Source organism: Miniopterus schreibersii (assembly GCF_964146895.1).
Source record: "Miniopterus schreibersii genome assembly, chromosome: 9".
In the NCBI taxonomy this organism is placed as follows: Eukaryota; Metazoa; Chordata; class Mammalia; order Chiroptera; family Miniopteridae; genus Miniopterus; species Miniopterus schreibersii.
The window spans coordinates 47017660-47035890 of NC_138118.1; the positions used below are offsets into that span (position 1 = coordinate 47017660).

Genomic DNA, 18231 nt, shown 5'->3' on the forward strand with positions numbered 1-18231 from the left:
CTACTGAGAACATACAGCCACGTACCAGCAAGTTGGAAAATAAACAGGCTTCGTAAATTATGCAGAGTGGTGTTAGTTTGCATTAGCAGCAATGTTCTCATTAAAGTTTGGACTTAGGAAAAAACACCAGTGTATTCTACTTCTACTTTTCAGTACACATAAACTGTGCCAACAGTGGACAGCCAAGACCTGGGGAAAAAAGGCAAACCAGGGCTGTATTGGGCCCCTCGGCTGTAGAATTTGTAGAAACTTCTCTGTAGGACTCTGTTGTTAATGTTCATTTTATCCCCTGCTATCAACCATCTGTTTCTTTCATTTCTCTCACATTCAGATGGAGAGAGAATCTGACTGGCTTGCTTGAGTCAGCTGTCTAGCTTTGGATCAGTATGGGGGAGGGATGTGTACACGAACAAATGTAGTGGAGACATGGTCCTTGGTAGTCCCCTCAGAATAAAGCAGACCTCCAGTCCTTTATTCTTAATGATTCAGTGATTTTACTTAAGTGAGCCCGGCTGGGCGTGGCTCAGTGGTTGAGTGTTGACCTAGGATCCAGGCGATCGGGGTTCGATTCCCAGTCAGGGCACATACCTGGGTTGCGGGCTCCATCACCAGTCCGGGGTGTGCAGGAGGCAGCCAATCAATGATTCTCTCATCATTGACGTTTCTATATCTCTCTTCTTCTCCTTTCCTCTCTCTGAAATCAATAAAGATATTTTTAAAAAAGTATAAGTGAGAGACAGGTATTGAATCAAGTAGACATTTGCTTTTCAGTCTTAAAGATGGGAGCTTGGGCATTTTGGGGGGCTATTGAGGGACCCCTGAAATCACACTGTATATAATAAGTCTCATTAGCTCTGAGAATCTTTTTAATCTCTCCTTTAAAATTTTTTTATTGATTTTTAGAGAGAGAGAAAGGGAGAGAAAAAGAGAGAGAAACATTTATATGAGAAAAAAAACATAGATCAGTTGCCTCCTGCACATGTCCAGACTGGGGATCAAACCCGAAATCTGAGTATGTGCCCTGACCAGGGATCAAACCTGCCACTCTTCGATATACGGCAAGACGCTCCAATCAACTGAGCCACACCAGCCAAGGCTCTTTTTAATCTCTTCATTAAAGGGGAACAGAAGAGAGGAATCAAATGAGACAGCCATGGCTGCTTCTTTCTCTTATATGGTTGCTGGTGATGGCCTTCCCTTCTTGGCGTCTTCCAGAACTTGGAGTTTTCTCTGTTCTGCCATGAAGCTGTTTGCCAGGCTCTCTTCCATTCCCTCCCTTTCCTGTGTTAACCAACTGGATTCCATCCATCACTTACCTAATGCAATTTAAGTTACCTATCTGGCACAAGAGCCCCATATCAAATGCTATTGTTTTCTTGAGCACTTGGTATTTAGCATTTTGGTTCTTTAACTCATTTTCCCCCTTGATATCATAGGATGTAGGTAGCTATCTATCTGCTCTTTTATAACACTAGAGTTTCTCTCAGTTTTGTTATTAAGATATAATTTCTTAGCTGAAAACTTCTATTATGTAACTCATAGGAAAAGCCTTATTTATTTTCATAATGGGACTTAATTAAGTTGATTTTGAGCAGTGGTAGTTGCTTTCCTAATAACTAGTACTTACAATACTTTTCCATGGGAAAATGTTTTCAGAAGCACCTAGCTCAGCATCTAACACTTGATGCTACTCAGATATTAGCTTTCATTTTACCTTGATTTTTGTAAATGATGTTTTTAAAATTATAATTTTAAAGTAATACGTGCCTATCATAGGAAAAGTAAATGCAGGTAAGCATAATAAAATCAAATCACATTGTTACCCTACTGTTAACAATGTGAATTTTTTTCAACAAAATTAGGATCATATTGTATTTAGTTTTTTTATTGCCCTGTTTTCATGTAACATAACCAAAAGTGCTGTCTCACATCACTAAATATCCTTTTAAAACATAAATTTTTAATGATTATAATATTCTATTGTACAAATATGCCATAATTTATTTATTAAACCCTTCTATTTACATATAGCATCCATGTCATTTACCTAATCTCTTATTTCTGTAATGGCTTTATAAATACAGATTTCTAGTAAACAGAGAGGAACATTTTCAAGCTTTTGAGATGTCAGTCCTCATATATGTAACCAGTCTCCCATCTCAGCTGCCATTTTATCCTGTTCATAGATACCTTCTTTATCTTATTCAAGCTCTTTATTATAACCCGTCTTCATCTTTCTTGGGTTCTGCCACCCCACATCAGGATATCCTCCAAGTGTATATCCTCCTCACCCTGCTTGGGGTTCAACGCCCCGTGCTGGGCCACTCCACACGTGGTCACCCTTCTCACACAGCTCGGGCTCTGACTCCCCAGACCCCACAAGGTTCCCCCTCTATACCCCACTTGGGCTGATACCTCACACCTGGGTCACCCCCATGTGTCAGACTCTGACACCCTGCTTTTGGCCCCCATGGATCTGCTGTATCTCATGTCTTTAACACTGACTTGTTCAGGAGAAGCAGAGGGGAAGGAGAAAGGCAGCTATACAGTTTGAAGACTTACTGAGGGTCCTTGTCAAGTGCATAGATAGCATCATGCTTGGCACATTGTAGGTATTTGGTGGCAGGGTGTGTGTGTGTGTATATATTTTATTCTTCCCCTTCTTATCCTGGGCTTTTGAGCTATGGTGGTAAAAAGGAAAAATACAAACATAACTCAGCTGACTGCTTCTAATACCAATTCAGATATGTTTGTTCTTCCTGGTATCCCTAATCTAACAATCTAGTTAACACTGTATTCCATCTTCCTGACTAGTTGTTCTTACCTTCTCTATTGCCCCTCATTCCCAAAACTCTCTCTAGCTTTCATATCTCAGCTAATGGCTTTGCCTACTCTTCAAATGAGATCAAGTTTATTTGACACAAACATGTTTAACTAAAGTCTTCTTCCCAGACTTTGATACTTCTCTACAGTTAAATATTTATTTCTCTTAATGTTTTGTTCTTGATTTCATTAAGCTGTTCTATTTCCCTAGATTTTCAAATTGCCTACATAATGTCCAAATACCTAGTTTATGCTGCTGAGTTCCAAATTTCGTACCTTCTCAACTCTCTAGAACTCTAGGCATAATTTCTAACTGTTGTGTAGCTTCAACAGTCTTTCCTAAACCTGTTTTTATTCTATGTCATGGTTAATGATACTAGTGCAATCCTAGGTACTTAAACCAGGAATTATAATTTTTATCTTTTTCCAGTATCCCCATATCTAGTAAGATACTGTTCTTTTTCAGAGCATCTTTCACTAATGTATAGTATAATAGTGCTTATTTTATTCTGCTTTGAATTATAACTAACTCTCTTTGGATTTGAAACTTCTTAGAGGCAAGTTGTATCATAATAATCTCTTTGTTGAATTAAAGAATACTCTTCAAGGCTTTTTTCTAAACTTGAGTCAGTGTTTTACTATATCATTAACTGGCTTTCCCTAGGCAATAGGAACTTGGTCATGATTCATGATTTGATTATATGTACGTGGCCTGTAATACCCTATTCTTAGGGTTAATGCAGGAAAGGGTGTGGCTTTAGTTGATGCATAACCTGACAGAATATGTGGGAAGATTTTAAATGGATTTAGCTGTTATTACTTATAAGAATGGAATCTGCTAATTAGCTAGATTTTAGTATCTGCAGATGAGACCTGTTTTTTTTGTTCAGTTTTATTTTGTATTGGTTTCAAATATTCAGCGTAGTGATTAGATAATCATATACTTTACATAATGCTCCCTTTGATATTTCCAATACCCCAACTTACACCATATGTAGTTATCACAGTATATTATTGACTGTATTCCCCATGCTTTACTTGTGTCCGCATGACTATTTTGTAACTACCAATTTGTGCTTCTTGTTTTCCTCCAACTTTTATTTTGTTTTTATTTTTTAAAATATATCATTTTTATTTCAGAGAGAGGTAGGGAGAGGGAGAGAGAGAGAGAGAGATAGAAACATCAATGGTGAGAGAGTCATTGATCGGCTGCCTCCTGCACGGCCCCCACTGGGAATCGATCCCACAACCTGGGCATGTGCCCTGACCAGGAATCAAACCCCGATCTCCTGGACCTAGGTCAGTTCCCAACCACTGAGCCACACTGGCCAGGCTCTCCAATTTTTAAAGTTGAATTTATTGTAGTCACATTGGTTAGTAAAATTATATAGGCTTCAGATGTACAATTCTATAATACATCATCTATATATTGTATTGTGTGCTCACTCCCAATTTGTACTTCTTAATCCCTTTACCTCATTTATTCAGTCTCCCAACCCCTCTCCCCTCTGGCAACCACCAGTTTGTTCTCTGTGTCTATGAGTCTGTTTCAGTTTTGTTTGTTTGTTTATTTTGCTCTTTAGATTTGAAATATAGGTGAAATCATATGATATTTGCCTTGCTCTGACTTATTTCACTGAGCATAATAATTTCACTATCCATCCTGTCACAAAAGATTTCATTTTTTAAAATTTATCTTCATTGTTGAAAGTATTACAGATGCCCCTTTTTCCCCCCTTGGATCCCTTCTACTCCCCCCCCCCCCCCCGCCCCAGGCCTTCACCACACTATTATCTGTGTCCATGAATGCATATAAATTCATTGGTTATAATCTCTCCCCACCGACCCCCACCTTCCCTCTGAGATTTGTCAGTCTGTTCCATGTTTCTGTGTCACTGGATCTATTTTGTTCATCAGTTTATTTATTTTTTTTTATGGCCCAGTGATGCTCCATTGTGTATATGTACCACAGCTTTTTTTATCCACTTGTCTGTTGATGGGCACTTTGGTTGCTTCCATAACTTGGCTACTGTAAATAATACTGCAAGGAACACAGGGGTGCGTATATTCTTTTGAATTAGTGTTTTGGGTTTCTTCGGATAATTCCCAGAAGTGGAATCACTATGTTTTAAGGCAGCTTCACTTTTAATTTTTTTTTTTGAGGAAACTTCATACTGTTTTCACAGTGGCTGCACCAATCTGTATTCCCACCAACAGTACCTGTGGGTTCCTTTTTCTCTGCATCCTCACCAATACTTACCATTTTTGGATTTATTGGTGATAATCATTCTGACAGATATGAGGTGATATTTCATTGTGGTTTTAATTTGCATTTAGATGAGTCATGTTTTCAAACTTTGACATTTTGATCCAAATGTCAGAGGCTAGCTAGACATCTATTTTAAAATTGGTTGAATTCTGTAAATCTATTTTCTTCCTTGAAAAGTTATATTCTACCCCCAAAAAATATTTCAGTCTTTTACAAAAGTTTTATTTGCCTTCTACAGAAGCAGCTTTACTTTTCTGTCATAACACTTTTGGTTATGATATGATTCTGCTAATAATTCAGAGCAGAAGAAATAAATTATAATTGAAGCAAAGATCTTGCAAAGAAAGCTTTCCTTATTATTCACATATATAATGAAAATAATTATGAAATAAGATAGTTATTTCATAATTTAGACTTCTTTCCCCAATTGGATATCTTAACTTTGAATACTTACCCATTTCATCTCCTCCCCTCTCCCAAATAACACTAGAATTATACAGGAATATTTTAATAATTGGAGTAAGAGACTTCTATGACTTGGCTTCACATATGATTTGGTAAAATAATTTGGTAGCTATTACATATTCCAAAGAGTTACTAATCATGTCCTTATAACCACTTCTTTTTGCTGACATCATCATCATTCATAGATTATATTATGTGATTAAATGATTCAACTTTCTTATTTGATCTTCCTCATTAAAGTCACCCGTGTGTCTGACTTCTGTTGAGGGGTGTGTGTGTGTGTGTGTGTCTTGGGCATTCAGAAACATTGAATAATATTTTGATTAAAGTGTGACATTGTGAAAAAACAAGAGAATAGAATAGGATAGCATAAAAGTGGAAACATAATGGGAATTGTTAGGCAAGATAGTAGGGTAGAAACAAGGCTTTTTAGGAGCAGTTGTAAGGACTCAGAGATATTCCTACCTAAGCATTCAATAGACAAATTTATTTAAGAGGCAGTAGTTAGAACAAAAAAAAAGTAAAAACCTGTTTGCTATTCAAAGCATTCAGAGCTGAGCTTAAGAATTAAAAGTTTTTAAAAATTCAAAAGAATTAGTTTCTACTAATTTGGGGTAGATATTTTTCTAAAGGTTAATAAGTAATCTTAATGATTTTAAGTTGCCCTAATTGTTCCTTCAGTATGTTTTAGCAATATGAACAGAAGTACTGGGTATAAGGTATAATTTCAGAATATCCACCATGACAACATAATTTTGGGATTATATATGTATTTTCTTTCATTGGTGATTAATATATTTTTCCCAGATCCACCACTGTTTTGCCCAGTAACTTTAATTTTGCTATATTGCTCAATCCTTCAGTTTCTCTTTTTTATCAAACTTATAGATAGGTCATTGTGAGAATGAAAACCATATAGTTTAGATATCCTGGCAATGAAATTTGGGGAGTTGACAGCTCTGTTTTTTCATTTATAAACATTTCTTAAAAAGTATTACATTGGTTATAAATTAAGAAAAAGACATTTACCTCTACATCCTTGTTTTTGCTTTCTTTGTACCTTTGCTCGCTTTATACCTTTTGCCCAGATATTTCTAGCTACCCTTATGGTTCTTTCCTATTTTATAGTAGCACTGAATCTTTACTCTCCCCATACTGGTACATAAAAATTGTCTATGGCCATCCAAATCACCATTAGTGAGTATAAATATTGTCATAAATTAATTTAAATATAGCTCAACTTTATTAGTTTTATTGAGGCCTGGAGAGATTGAGATTTTTTCAAGGAAGGAAGGAACTGATATTTATGGAGCACCAACTACGTATCAGATGCTGTCATTTTTACGTTCCAGTTTTGTGAAGTAGGTTTTGTTGTCCTCATTTTACAGACATTCAGAGGTCAAGAAACTTGCCCAACACCATAAGATTAGTCATGGTGGAGACAGGATGAAAATGTACTTCTTTTGCACAGTCCAGGGTCTTTTCTACTCCTGTTAGCAAACATTAAGAGTTGATCGACAGCCTGGCCAGGCGTGGCTCAGCGGTTGAGCGTCAGCCTAGGATCCAGGCAATCGGGGTTCGATTCCTGGTCAGGGCACATGCCCGGGTTGAGGGCTCGATCAATGACTCTCTCATCATTGATGTTTCTATCTCTCTCTCCCCCTCGCCTTTCCTCTCTGAAATCAATAAAGATATGTTTTTAAAAAAAAAAGAGTTGATCGACAGCCCAGCCACTGTGGCTCAGTTGGTTGAGCATCCTCTCATGCACCAAGAGGTTGCCATTTGGACTCCCAGTCAGGGCACATGTCTGGGTTCTGGCTCGATCAGGGGGATGGGGCGTGCAGGTGGCAGCTGATGAATGTTTCTATCTTTCTCTCTCTCTTCTTCTCTCTCTAAAAAAGAATCAATAATTTTTTTTTTTTTTTTAAAGAACTGATCGACTAAGGTAGTGTGGAAAGCAAAGGATTAAAAAACACTCCAAATATAAAAAGGGTGTATTCTGATTGATAATGCTTACTTTTATAAAAAGACTCAAAGATAAAAATTAACTAACTTTGGCTATACAGTTATTAAATCACCGTTAAAATATGGTACTTGTCTTAGCTATTAAAGCAACATGATCTTTACCTGTTAGGGTCTCATAATTGATGATGTGTGTACAAAAAAAATAATCACAGATAATATATAATATATTTACTATCAATCTAGAGATGGAAAGGGTCACCAAGAGCACAAGTATTGCTTTTACTTTTTCTTCTCTCTTTTTTTAAAGGAGAAATTGCCTTGGGGGTATTTTTGTCATGCTTTTAACATATTCTTGATAACGAAAGTAGTCTATGTTTGTTCTTTCACCTGATTGGCCTCTGTTATTTGTTGAATGGGCCAAGCTAGGAAGGGTTTTGGCTCTGTTAATTGAGTTAAATTCGATGTTTGTGAGAATTAATAGCTTGCTCTTCAGAGTTTCTGAAATGAGATTCCCCAAAATGAATCGGAGCATGGTAGTACTAGGAAAAATTAAGACTTTGACATATAGTATTATTGTATGTCTGTTCATTAGTTAACAAAATTAGGTGCTTAACTATGTGTCCAAATCTGGGCCTCTATTTGCCCTGCCTATATTTATTTGTGAACTCTAAATCTTTTATCTAAGCACTTATTCTAATTAAACTATTGGTAGCTACCTTTTTGAAGCAAGACACCTTCTCTTTAGCCTTTTGATATTTGAGCCAGTGCTGTTCTGAATATAATGACCTAAGGGGTAATCAGATCGCCTAAGACTAGTTTTTCAAATTGTTTTTCAAAGATATTTCTTTTCTAGAATTCCTGTTTCCCATTTCACCATCTAATTATCTAGGGTCTTTTGTTTCTTTTTAAATCCTCAATGGAGGACGTTTTTCATTGATTCTAGAGTGAGAGGGGGAGAGAGAAACATTGATGTGAGAGAGAATCATTGATCGGTTGCCTCCCATCTGCACCCCAACCAGGAACTGAACCCAGGTGTGTGGCCTGACCTCGAACCTGCAACCCTTCAGGGTATGGGGCGACCCTGTAACCAACTGACTCACACTGGCCATGGCTAATTATCTAGGTTTTAACATTTGTATTCTTGATCCCATTATATTTATTAGCAAAAATTTTTTTTGTAGAAGTGAGAGCTCACTAACTGACAGATAGCCTAGACAAAGATAATCTTTTTCTCCATCTATAATCTTCCCCTTCCCTCATCCCTCTCTATCCCTGACTTTATCTCCTTCATCTCCTTCTCCTTGTCCTCCCCTCTTTTTCTCCTTCATTTTGTTTGTCCAAGTGTAGAGAAATTGGTGTGGGTAGATGTAAAGATACTGTTCAGAAACATATTAATTTCTTAGATAACTAGTTCAAATTACTTTGGAGTCAACAGACCTGTGTTAGAATCCTGCTTTATAAAAGTAGTACATATCCAAGGCGGGGCGGGGTGTGTGTGTGATACAGTATCAGTGGTTTTGAAGCAGAAAGAAAAAGTACTCTTCTCTTCTATACCTCTCATAGATAATCACTGTTAATGGTTTTCAAGTATCCTTGTAAATGTCTGCTGTATATGTTTGCATATATATTTAATGTAACATATTAGCTACATTAATTTCAAATTTACAACATGTACATTTTTCTTTTATAGCAGTCTTCAGTAGGTCAGAAAGCATCTAGAGTATTCATTTAGTTCAAGTTTAATCCACTTGATATTACTAAATTATAGCATCTCAATTTTTTTCTCATTTTTTTTTCTTTTTTCTTTATTTATTTCCACTTTCAGGACACTGCTCCCTCAGTTATTTATTATTTATTTATTTATTTAATCAGTCTTAACCTCTATATTAGCTGAAAGTTCATTTATAAAGATAGGAGGAAAGAAAATAAATTTGGTGAGAAAACAGATACAAGATGGAGAAGATAGGAAATGAAGACACTTCCATCTATGTCTTGAGTCTCAGTTGAAGTAGATGGCTAAAAGTTCTGCCAGTCATGGGAAGGTTCAAAGTAATTAGAAATTAAAGCCTGTGGGAAGAAAATTTAGAATTGTTCTTGCTGCCATTATGGGAGTATTGTAAAGGATTAATACAGGATTGTCATACATATTGTTGAAGATACAGGATGAATCTGTGTTTGGTCTTCTGGGATCAGTTAAATAGAAAACTGACCCTAAGAGTACACCAGAGGCTTAAGGTGTTTACCAGACACTTAAGGTGTTCAGGACATCTGTGGGAGTAGTAAACAGAGTGTTGATAAATTTATTTACCATAACCAAGCACCAGAGAATGAACTTCACTTTCTTAACATGTATAAAATTTTGGCTGCACATTAATGTAAATCAGGATTCTGAGTCTTATAATACAATGGAAAAAATGTTTTTCCCTCTTTGAAACACATCACTTATGAAGAATATGGAAAACTACTTATATGTTAATTACTTGGGTATACCTAAATCTGTCTACCTATAAAGCATTATTTGCATATGTATACCCTTTTGTTCCCATAGAATGTTAGGCACTTTTCTAAACACTCAAACAGTGGAGGCATTGTGAGGGGCAGGGGAGAGCAGTTAGAAGGTAGCTGAAATTTGGAAGTAGCCAAAATAGTACATAATATCTTTTTATCAATTGAAAAACATATTATCTCATTAAAATTCCTGTTCTATTAGACAGGTGTTACTACTCATCTTCCTTTAATCTTTTGTATGGCATTTTAAAATAGTTATTTTCTTCCTGGTTTTTCAAGGAACTATAATTGAGCTCGACCTTGATATTTTATTTTATGTTGAAGAAATACAAAGAATAGTAACAGCTGTCAAGGTTAGATGACTTAATCAAGTCTGCCAAGTATGTGTGTTAGAGGTAGAATAGAATCTTTGGAAAACTTACTAGGTTATTTGTTTTTTAATTTTGTTAGCACAGCTAACCCTAAGTCTTGGTTCTCTTCTTCAGTCTAAGTTTGACTTCTTTTATTGCTCTATGATGATGGACCATAAGATTATGATTCTTTGAGGGGAAAAGCTTTACCCCAGCCATAATGTTTTCTATCTTGCCAGATTTCAGTGTGGAATAAAATGAGGGTTTAAGTCAGAAGGGATCTTTAGAATTCTTTCCTTGTCCCTTCTGGTATCCTGCCACCACCTTGATTGCATGATGCCTCTGATATACTACACATATATCCCAAGAAACAAACGATTTTCAGATACAATCTGAATCCAGGTTTAAGAGTAATTTGTTTAATGGCATACACATCACTAAACAGAACCCTAAACATCTCCTGAAGCACCTGCATCTATCTATGTTAAGGCACCCTCACACACACACCCTTTCCCGCCCAGTTTTCTTCAAGAAAATGGTTTATTTGCTTATTTAACCAAAGGATTCATTCTGGTAGTATAGTTGAAACAAAAAAAGTTTGTTGCAAAGGAGAACTTAATTGCTTGTAATTGAAGTTAACACTTAGTTTTTAAAAATTAAGATTCCACAAGGTATTTGATTATAGTAAAAGTCCTTCCTCTCACCTATTAAATCTTTGGGGGGAAAAAGGGATTTTCAGTAAAACAAGCCATCTTTATCCTTTTTGTAAGAATATCTTCGCTCTGGTCAGATGGCTTAGTTGGTTGGAGTGTCATCCCCTGCACCAAAATGTTGTGGGTTCAATTCCCAGTTAGTGCATATACCCAGGTTTCCGGTTCGACCCTGGTCGGGCCATGTACAGGATGCAACTGATCAATGTTTCTCCCTGACGTCTGTCTTTCTCTTCCTCTCCCTTCCTTTTCCTCTAAAATCAATAAAAACATATTGTCGGGTGAGGATTTAAAAAAAAAAATCTTCCACCACCATTGTCCTTTTGTAAGTGTTGCATTCTGCTATTCATAAGTACCTCAGTCTTCAGTTTTTCCACATTAGCCACTGCTTTGCTGCAAGATTTATTAGACTTTCTGCGCCTTTTAAAACCTAGATCTATTGATACCATGCTAGTGTTGCACTGAACCTGGTTATGCCAAGAACTAACTGCATTTCTGACTTGGTCTGTTGCATATGCATTATTTTATTTTCCCTGATTTTAGGACTGTGGGACATATATTTCCATGTCCATATTTTTGAATCATCTTGAAATAAAAGCATAGTTCTTTTAAAAGAATCATTCTGAATTATCAAGTTAAAACAGAATTACTCCTGTGGAAACCCATGTTCTCATACTTACCTTTTCTGACTTTAAGGAAGATGATTGTTTCAATTCAGAATTTAAGAGGGTAAAGAGCAACTAGTCACCGCATGTCAGCTCTTCCATTAAGTCTGACCAATTGGTTATTGCTTACCTAGGGCTTCTTAACCCTGCTTACATGTAAGTGAGTTTTTCATTCTGTGTGTGTTGGTCTAGGTGTTATAAGAGTTTAATCTGTAGGTTATATCATAAAGTGATTTTAAAAATAAGAAAGAAGCCTTCTCTGGGTGACTCGGTTGGTTGGAGTGCCATCCTGCACACCCAAAATGTTGCCGGTTCAATTTCCAGTCAGGGCGTGTACATGCGGCAACTGATTGATGTTTCTCTTATCTATGTGTTTGTCTGTCTCTCTTTCTTTCTCTCTCTGTCTTCCTCTCACCCTCCCTTCTTTCTTTTCCTCTCTCTAAAATCAATAAATGTATCCTTGGGTGAGTATAAAAAAATTTTTAGAAAGAAAAAGAAGAGTCACAGGGAAGAGATGAAAAAGAGAACAGGATTTAAAGGACCAGAGAAATTAGTATGAATAAATAATGTGTAAGAGAGAATAATAGAAATGAAGGGCTCTTATGGAATCATTTAAATCATTTTATTCTGTCTCCTTCATGTCTATCTTTAAGCCATTCTTGTATTCTGAATTTCTCATCTCTTAAAACAAGATTTTTAAAAGTAAAAAGACTTTTGGGTAGAGTGATGTGAGTCAGAAAATACTTTCCTAAATTTCCTCATGTCTCTGCCTATCTCTGGTCTCTATTTGTCTCTAGTCTCTTAATTATAATTATCTGAAGTAATTTTAATTTTTTATGTAAAACTGTAGGCTTTTGACCCTTTTTAATGTCCTGTTGGATATAGGGAATTAAGTGGAAACTTAATTGGAGACAATAGGAGCTAACAGCAAAGAACTTGGGGAAGAACAGTAAGAATGGTTTGTTTATCCTGCCCAGGTGAAGGATTATAGTTCAGAGAACTTTCCAGCATCTAAGATTAATAGGCACAGAAGCTACAAGGGATCCTTGGTGCTTTCCTTGTGTCTTCAATTGCTTTTATGACTTTATTTTTTAATTTAGACCTTAATTGATATGGTAATTGTGGTCTACAGGTTTATGAATTTTTTAATTCTCTAGAACATTGGTATTTTTTTTCTTTAAATGAACTCCATAAAGGATTTATCACTTGGGAGCTTTTTCTTGAATATACCAGAACTGTAGCAATTGTGTTTATTTTATTTAATTAATTAATTAATTTATTTATTTATTATTATTTTTTAAATATATTTTATTGATTTCAGAGAGAGGAAGGGAGAGGGAGAGGAAGAGAGAGAAACATCAATGATTAGATAGTTGTTGATTGGCTGCCTCCTGCACGCCCCTGACTGAGGTTGGAGCCCACAACCCGGGCATGTGCCCTGACCAGGAATTGAACCGTGATCTCCTGGATCAAAGGTAAACGCTCCGCAGCTGAGCCACGCAGGGCTGGGCTGTTATTTAAAAAAAAAAAAAAAAGGATTCCCTAGAGCAGTGGTTTTCTAACTTTAGCAATGTATCAGAATCATCTAGAGGTAGATTTTTAAAACATAGTTTGTTGGGTGCTACACTATATTTCTGATTCAGTAACTCTAGGGTGAGGCCAGAGAGTTTACTTTTTTTTTCACAGGCCATTTAAAAATTTTTTGAATTATGGTTTACATTCAGTATTATTTTGCCCGGCTGAGCGTGGCTCAGTGGTTGAGCATCGACCTAGGATCCAGGGGACCGGGGTTCGATTGCCGGTTAGGGCACATGCCCGTGTTGTGGGCTCTATCAGTGACTCTCTCATCATTGATGTTTCTATCTCTCTCTCTCCCTCTCCTTTCCTCTCTCTGAAATCAATAAAGATATATTTTTAAAAATATATCTATTATTCTGTATTAGTTTCATATGTATAGCATAGTAGTTAGAAAATCATGTACTTTACAGAGTGGTCCCCCTGATACTTTAGCTATCCACCTGGCCCCATATATAGTTATTACAATATTATTGACTATATTCCCTATGCTGTAATTTACATCTCTGTGACTATTCTCTAACTACCAATTTGTACTTGTCACTTCCTTCACCTTTTTCACACGGCCCCTTAACCCCCTTCTCTCTGTCAACTGTCAGTCTGTACTCTGTATCTGTGAGTCTCTTTCTATTTTGTTGTTTGTTTATTTTGTTTTATAGGTTCCACATATAAGTGAAATCATATGGTGTTTGTCTTTCTCTGTCTGACTTCTTTCACTTAGTATAATACCCTCTAGGTTCATCCATGATGTCATAAAAGGTAAGATTTAATTCTTTTTTATAGCCAAGTATAGTATTCCATTGTTTATATGTACCACAGCTTTTTTATCTACTCATCTACTGATGGATACTTGAGTTGCTTCCAAATCTTGGCAGTTGTAAATAATGCTGCAATGAACATAGGGGTGCATATATTCTTTCAAATTAGTGTTTCAGGTTTCTTCAGGAAAATCCGCAGAAGTGGAATTGCTGGGTCATAAGGCAATTCCATTTTTAATTTTTTGAAGAACCTCCACACTGTTTTCCATAGTGGTTTCACCAGTCTGCTTTTTCACCAACAGTGCACTAGGATTTCCTTTTCTCTACACCCTCACCAACACTTGTTTGTTGATTTATTGGTGATAGCCATTCTGATGGTTGTGAGGTGGTATCTTGTGGTTTTGATTTGCATTTCTCTATTGATTAATGATAATGAGCAAATTTTCATATGTCTATTGACCATCTGTATGTCTTCCTTGAAGAAGTGTCTGTTCAGGTCTTTTTCCCACTTTTTAGTTGGATTGTTTGGGGTTTTTTGATACTGAGTTTTATGAATTCTTATTATATTTTGGGTATTAACCCCATATTGGGTTATTGTTTGCAAATATCTTCTCCCATTCAGTAGGTTGCTTTTTCATTTTGTTGATGGTTTTCTTTGCTGTGCAAAAGTTTTTTACTTTGATATAGTCCCATTTATTTATTTTTGCTTGTGTTGCCTTTACCTGAGGAGATATTAAAAAAAATATATTTCTAAGATTGATGTCAAAGAGTTTACTGCCTATGTTTTCTTCTAGGAGTTTTATGGTTTCATGGCTTACGTTTAAGTCTTTAATCCATTTTTAGTTTATTCTTGTATGTGGGGTAAGAAGGTAGTCTAGTTTCTTTTCTTTTTTTTTTTTTTTTACATGTACCTGTCTAGTTTTTCCAACACCATTTATTATTGAATAGACTATCTTTACCCTATTGTATGTTCTTGTCCTATGTCATAAATTAATTGCCCATATAGGTGTGGGTTTATTTTTGGGCTTTGTTTTTTTCCATTGATCTACGTATCTTTTTTTATGCTCTTTTGATTACTATGGCCTTGAGTATAGTTTAATATTAAGTAGTGTCATATGTCCCCTTTTGTTGTTCTTTTTCAAGATATCTGTCGATTTTCGGGGTCCTTTGTGTTTCCATACAAGTTTTTGAATTATTTGTTCCAGTTCTGTGAAATATACCATTGATATTTTGATAGGAATTATGTTGAATCTATAGATTTCTTTGGGTGGTATGGACATTTTAATGATGTTAATTCTTCCATGAGCATGGTATATGCTTCTATTTATTAGTATCTTCTTCGATTCTTTCTTCAAGTCTCATAATTTTCTGAGTATATGTCTTTTACATCCTTGGTTAAATTTATTCCTAGATGTGTTTTTTTATGACATTGTAGATGAGATTGTTTTCTTAGTTTCCCTTTCTGGTAGTTCATTATTGGTGTATAAAAAATGCAACTGATTTTTGAATATTAATTTTATATTCTGCTACTTTACTGAATTCATTTATCAGTTCTAGTAGTTTTTTGCTGGAATCTTTCGGCTTCTCTATATACAGTATCATGTCATCTGCAAATAATGACAGTTTTACTTCTTCTTTTCCAATTTGGATGCCTTTTATTTTATCTTGTCAGATTGCTGTGGCAAGGACTTCCAGTACTATGGTGAATAAGAGTGATGAAAGTGGACATCCCTGTCGTATTCCTGATCTTAAGGGAAATACTTGTAGTTTTTGTCCGAGTATGATGTTGGCTATGGGTTTGTCATATATGGCCTTTATTATGTAGAGATATGTTTCCTTTATTCCCACTTTGCTGAGAGTTTTTATCATAAATGAATGCTGGATTTTGTCAAATGCTTTTTCTGCATCTACTGATATGATAATATGATTTTACCCTTTATGTGGTGTATCAAGTTAATTGATTTGCAGATAATGTACCAACCTTGCACGCCCAGAATAAATCCCACTTGATCATGGTGTATGATCTTTTTAATGTATTACTGGGTTTGGTTTGCTAATATTTTGTTGAGGATGTTTGCATCTATGTTTATCAGGGATATTGGCCTATAATTTTCTTTTTTTATAGTGTCTTTATCTGGTTTTGGAATTAGAATAATGCTGGCCTTGTAAAATGAGCTTGGGAATCTTTACTCATCTTGAATTTTTTAAACAGTTTGAGAAGGCTAGGTTTTAGTTCTTTGAATGTTTGATAAAATTCACTTGTGAAGCTATCTGGTCCAGGAATTTTGTTTGTTGGGAGTATTTTGATTACTGCTTCGATTTCATTAGTTGTGATCAGTCTGTTTAGATTTTCTAATTCTTCTTGATTCAGTTTTGGAAGATTGCATGTTTCTAAGAAGAGAGTATGCATTTCTGACACGTTTCCAGGTAGTGCTAAAACTGGTCCTGAAACCGTACTTTGAGAACCACTGCAGTATAGTATTGATCACAGGAAGTCTGGGACAGAGCTGAAGCTAATCTGTGCCTAATAAATGCTGAGTTGCTTATAATGCATGCAGAGTTATGCCCATAGGATGGATACCCACAGTGGTCATTTAATGTAGTATTTTATTTATTTTCATAGATTGGAGCATATGATCAACAAATATGGGAAAAATCTGTTGAACAAAGAGAAATCAAGGTAATATGTTTATTTCATTTTGTATATTCTGAAACAGAGTTCTATAAATTGATTATTAACCACATTTTATAAAGTATCTTTCCATATACTTTTAAGGTATAAATTAATATTATTCTATCCAAACTTTTAAATACAGAAGGTAAACTCTTTTATGATAGCATAGTTCTTTGTCTTTACCTCTCTGATTTTTTCTTCGCTTTTTAGCATATTTCTGTTCTTTTAAAATTTAATTTTTAATGATTATTTTTTGTCAGCTCTTTTCCCCTTTCACTTGTCACCTTATACTTCTAGTTTGCTTTTCCTCCCTTTTGATGCTGTCATTGCTCTGTACAGTTTATTAAACTGGTAAGTGTTTCAGGACTTTTCCCGCCTGAGTGATTCTGTGCAAATGCTGCTCTTTTTAATTGAGATCTGCTTTTTCATGCTACTAACAGAATGACTTGGACGCAAATAGAGCTGCTGTAAATTTGGTTATTTTTTAAAAGAATTTAGGAAAATAAAGCGTTAATTAAAATGTTTTTGTAGTAGGTAGTTTCTTCTTGAACATGTAATCACTTATGCTGATAAAACATTCTCATAGGCTACCTTGCTAGCATGAAAACTATTTTTTAACTAAATTTAGTTTCTCAGCAATCACTCCTTTTTTGTAATAAGATTTATATTTTTCATTTGCATAGGTAATACTAATCAGTGTGGTCCTGCACGAGCTAAACTTAATCTGGGCCCAGAGAATGTTACTTGAGTTGCTTGATATTTTCTATTTTCTATAGAAAGGCTTACATTAGATTCAAAACCAATGTCTCTAGTTACCTTAAAAATCTGTGCAAAAAAACCTGTTTAGACAACTTAGTCATCTGTATTAACGAGCAAGATTCTTTGCCATTTGTTAATTTCAACTTTTAAACTATTTTCATGAGAAATTAATAAAGTTAACAAAGTTCAGTAATTGTAGATGAAGTACATAATTACAAATGAGACTAATCCAGTTAAGAGAAGGGATATGTAGGTATCTTTTGGGGAGCTCAGGGGGAAGTCGCTCTGTGCAGGTTAGGAAAGATTTCACAAAGGAAGTTACTCAAGAGCTAAGTTTGAGAGACATTAGGGAAAATGAGGAAATCATTCTAGACAGAATGAAGAGCATATGAAAATACACATAAAGGAATGAAGGATCATTACTCCTCAAGGAGTTTGATTGGTAATAGGTTGGATGGAGGTGGGAGATTGGAGTGTTTAGAAGTAAAATTAGAAATGAGAATGAAAGGCACATCAATGAAAGGGCTGACTGCCTTACCCAAGAGTCTAGAAATCATTTGGAAAACAATGAGGGGGGAGACACTGAAGGATTTTAAGCAGAAAAGTTTCCCTGGTTAAATTCGTATTTTTACAACTTTACCAAGTGTGATGGCAAATACTAGAAGAGAAACAGATAAAGAATTCTTTTTTAGAAATATCCAAGTGGTATG

The 18231-nt window shown here is 35.5% G+C and overlaps 1 protein-coding gene across 4 annotated transcripts in view; it reads left to right on the forward strand.

Moving 5' to 3' along the window:
• The window catches only part of PHTF2 (putative homeodomain transcription factor 2), a gene marked incomplete at its 3' end in the record, with an annotated part of 131609 nt that overhangs the window by 42591 nt on the left and 70787 nt on the right, over positions 1-18231 (forward strand). For all 4 annotated transcript variants that reach the window (XM_081147181.1, XM_081147182.1, XM_081147180.1 and 1 more), the window contains one exon: positions 16712-16768. In XM_081147181.1, the coding sequence (XP_081003307.1) occupies positions 16712-16768 (57 nt within the window). The remainder of the gene's footprint in view (positions 1-16711; positions 16769-18231) is intronic.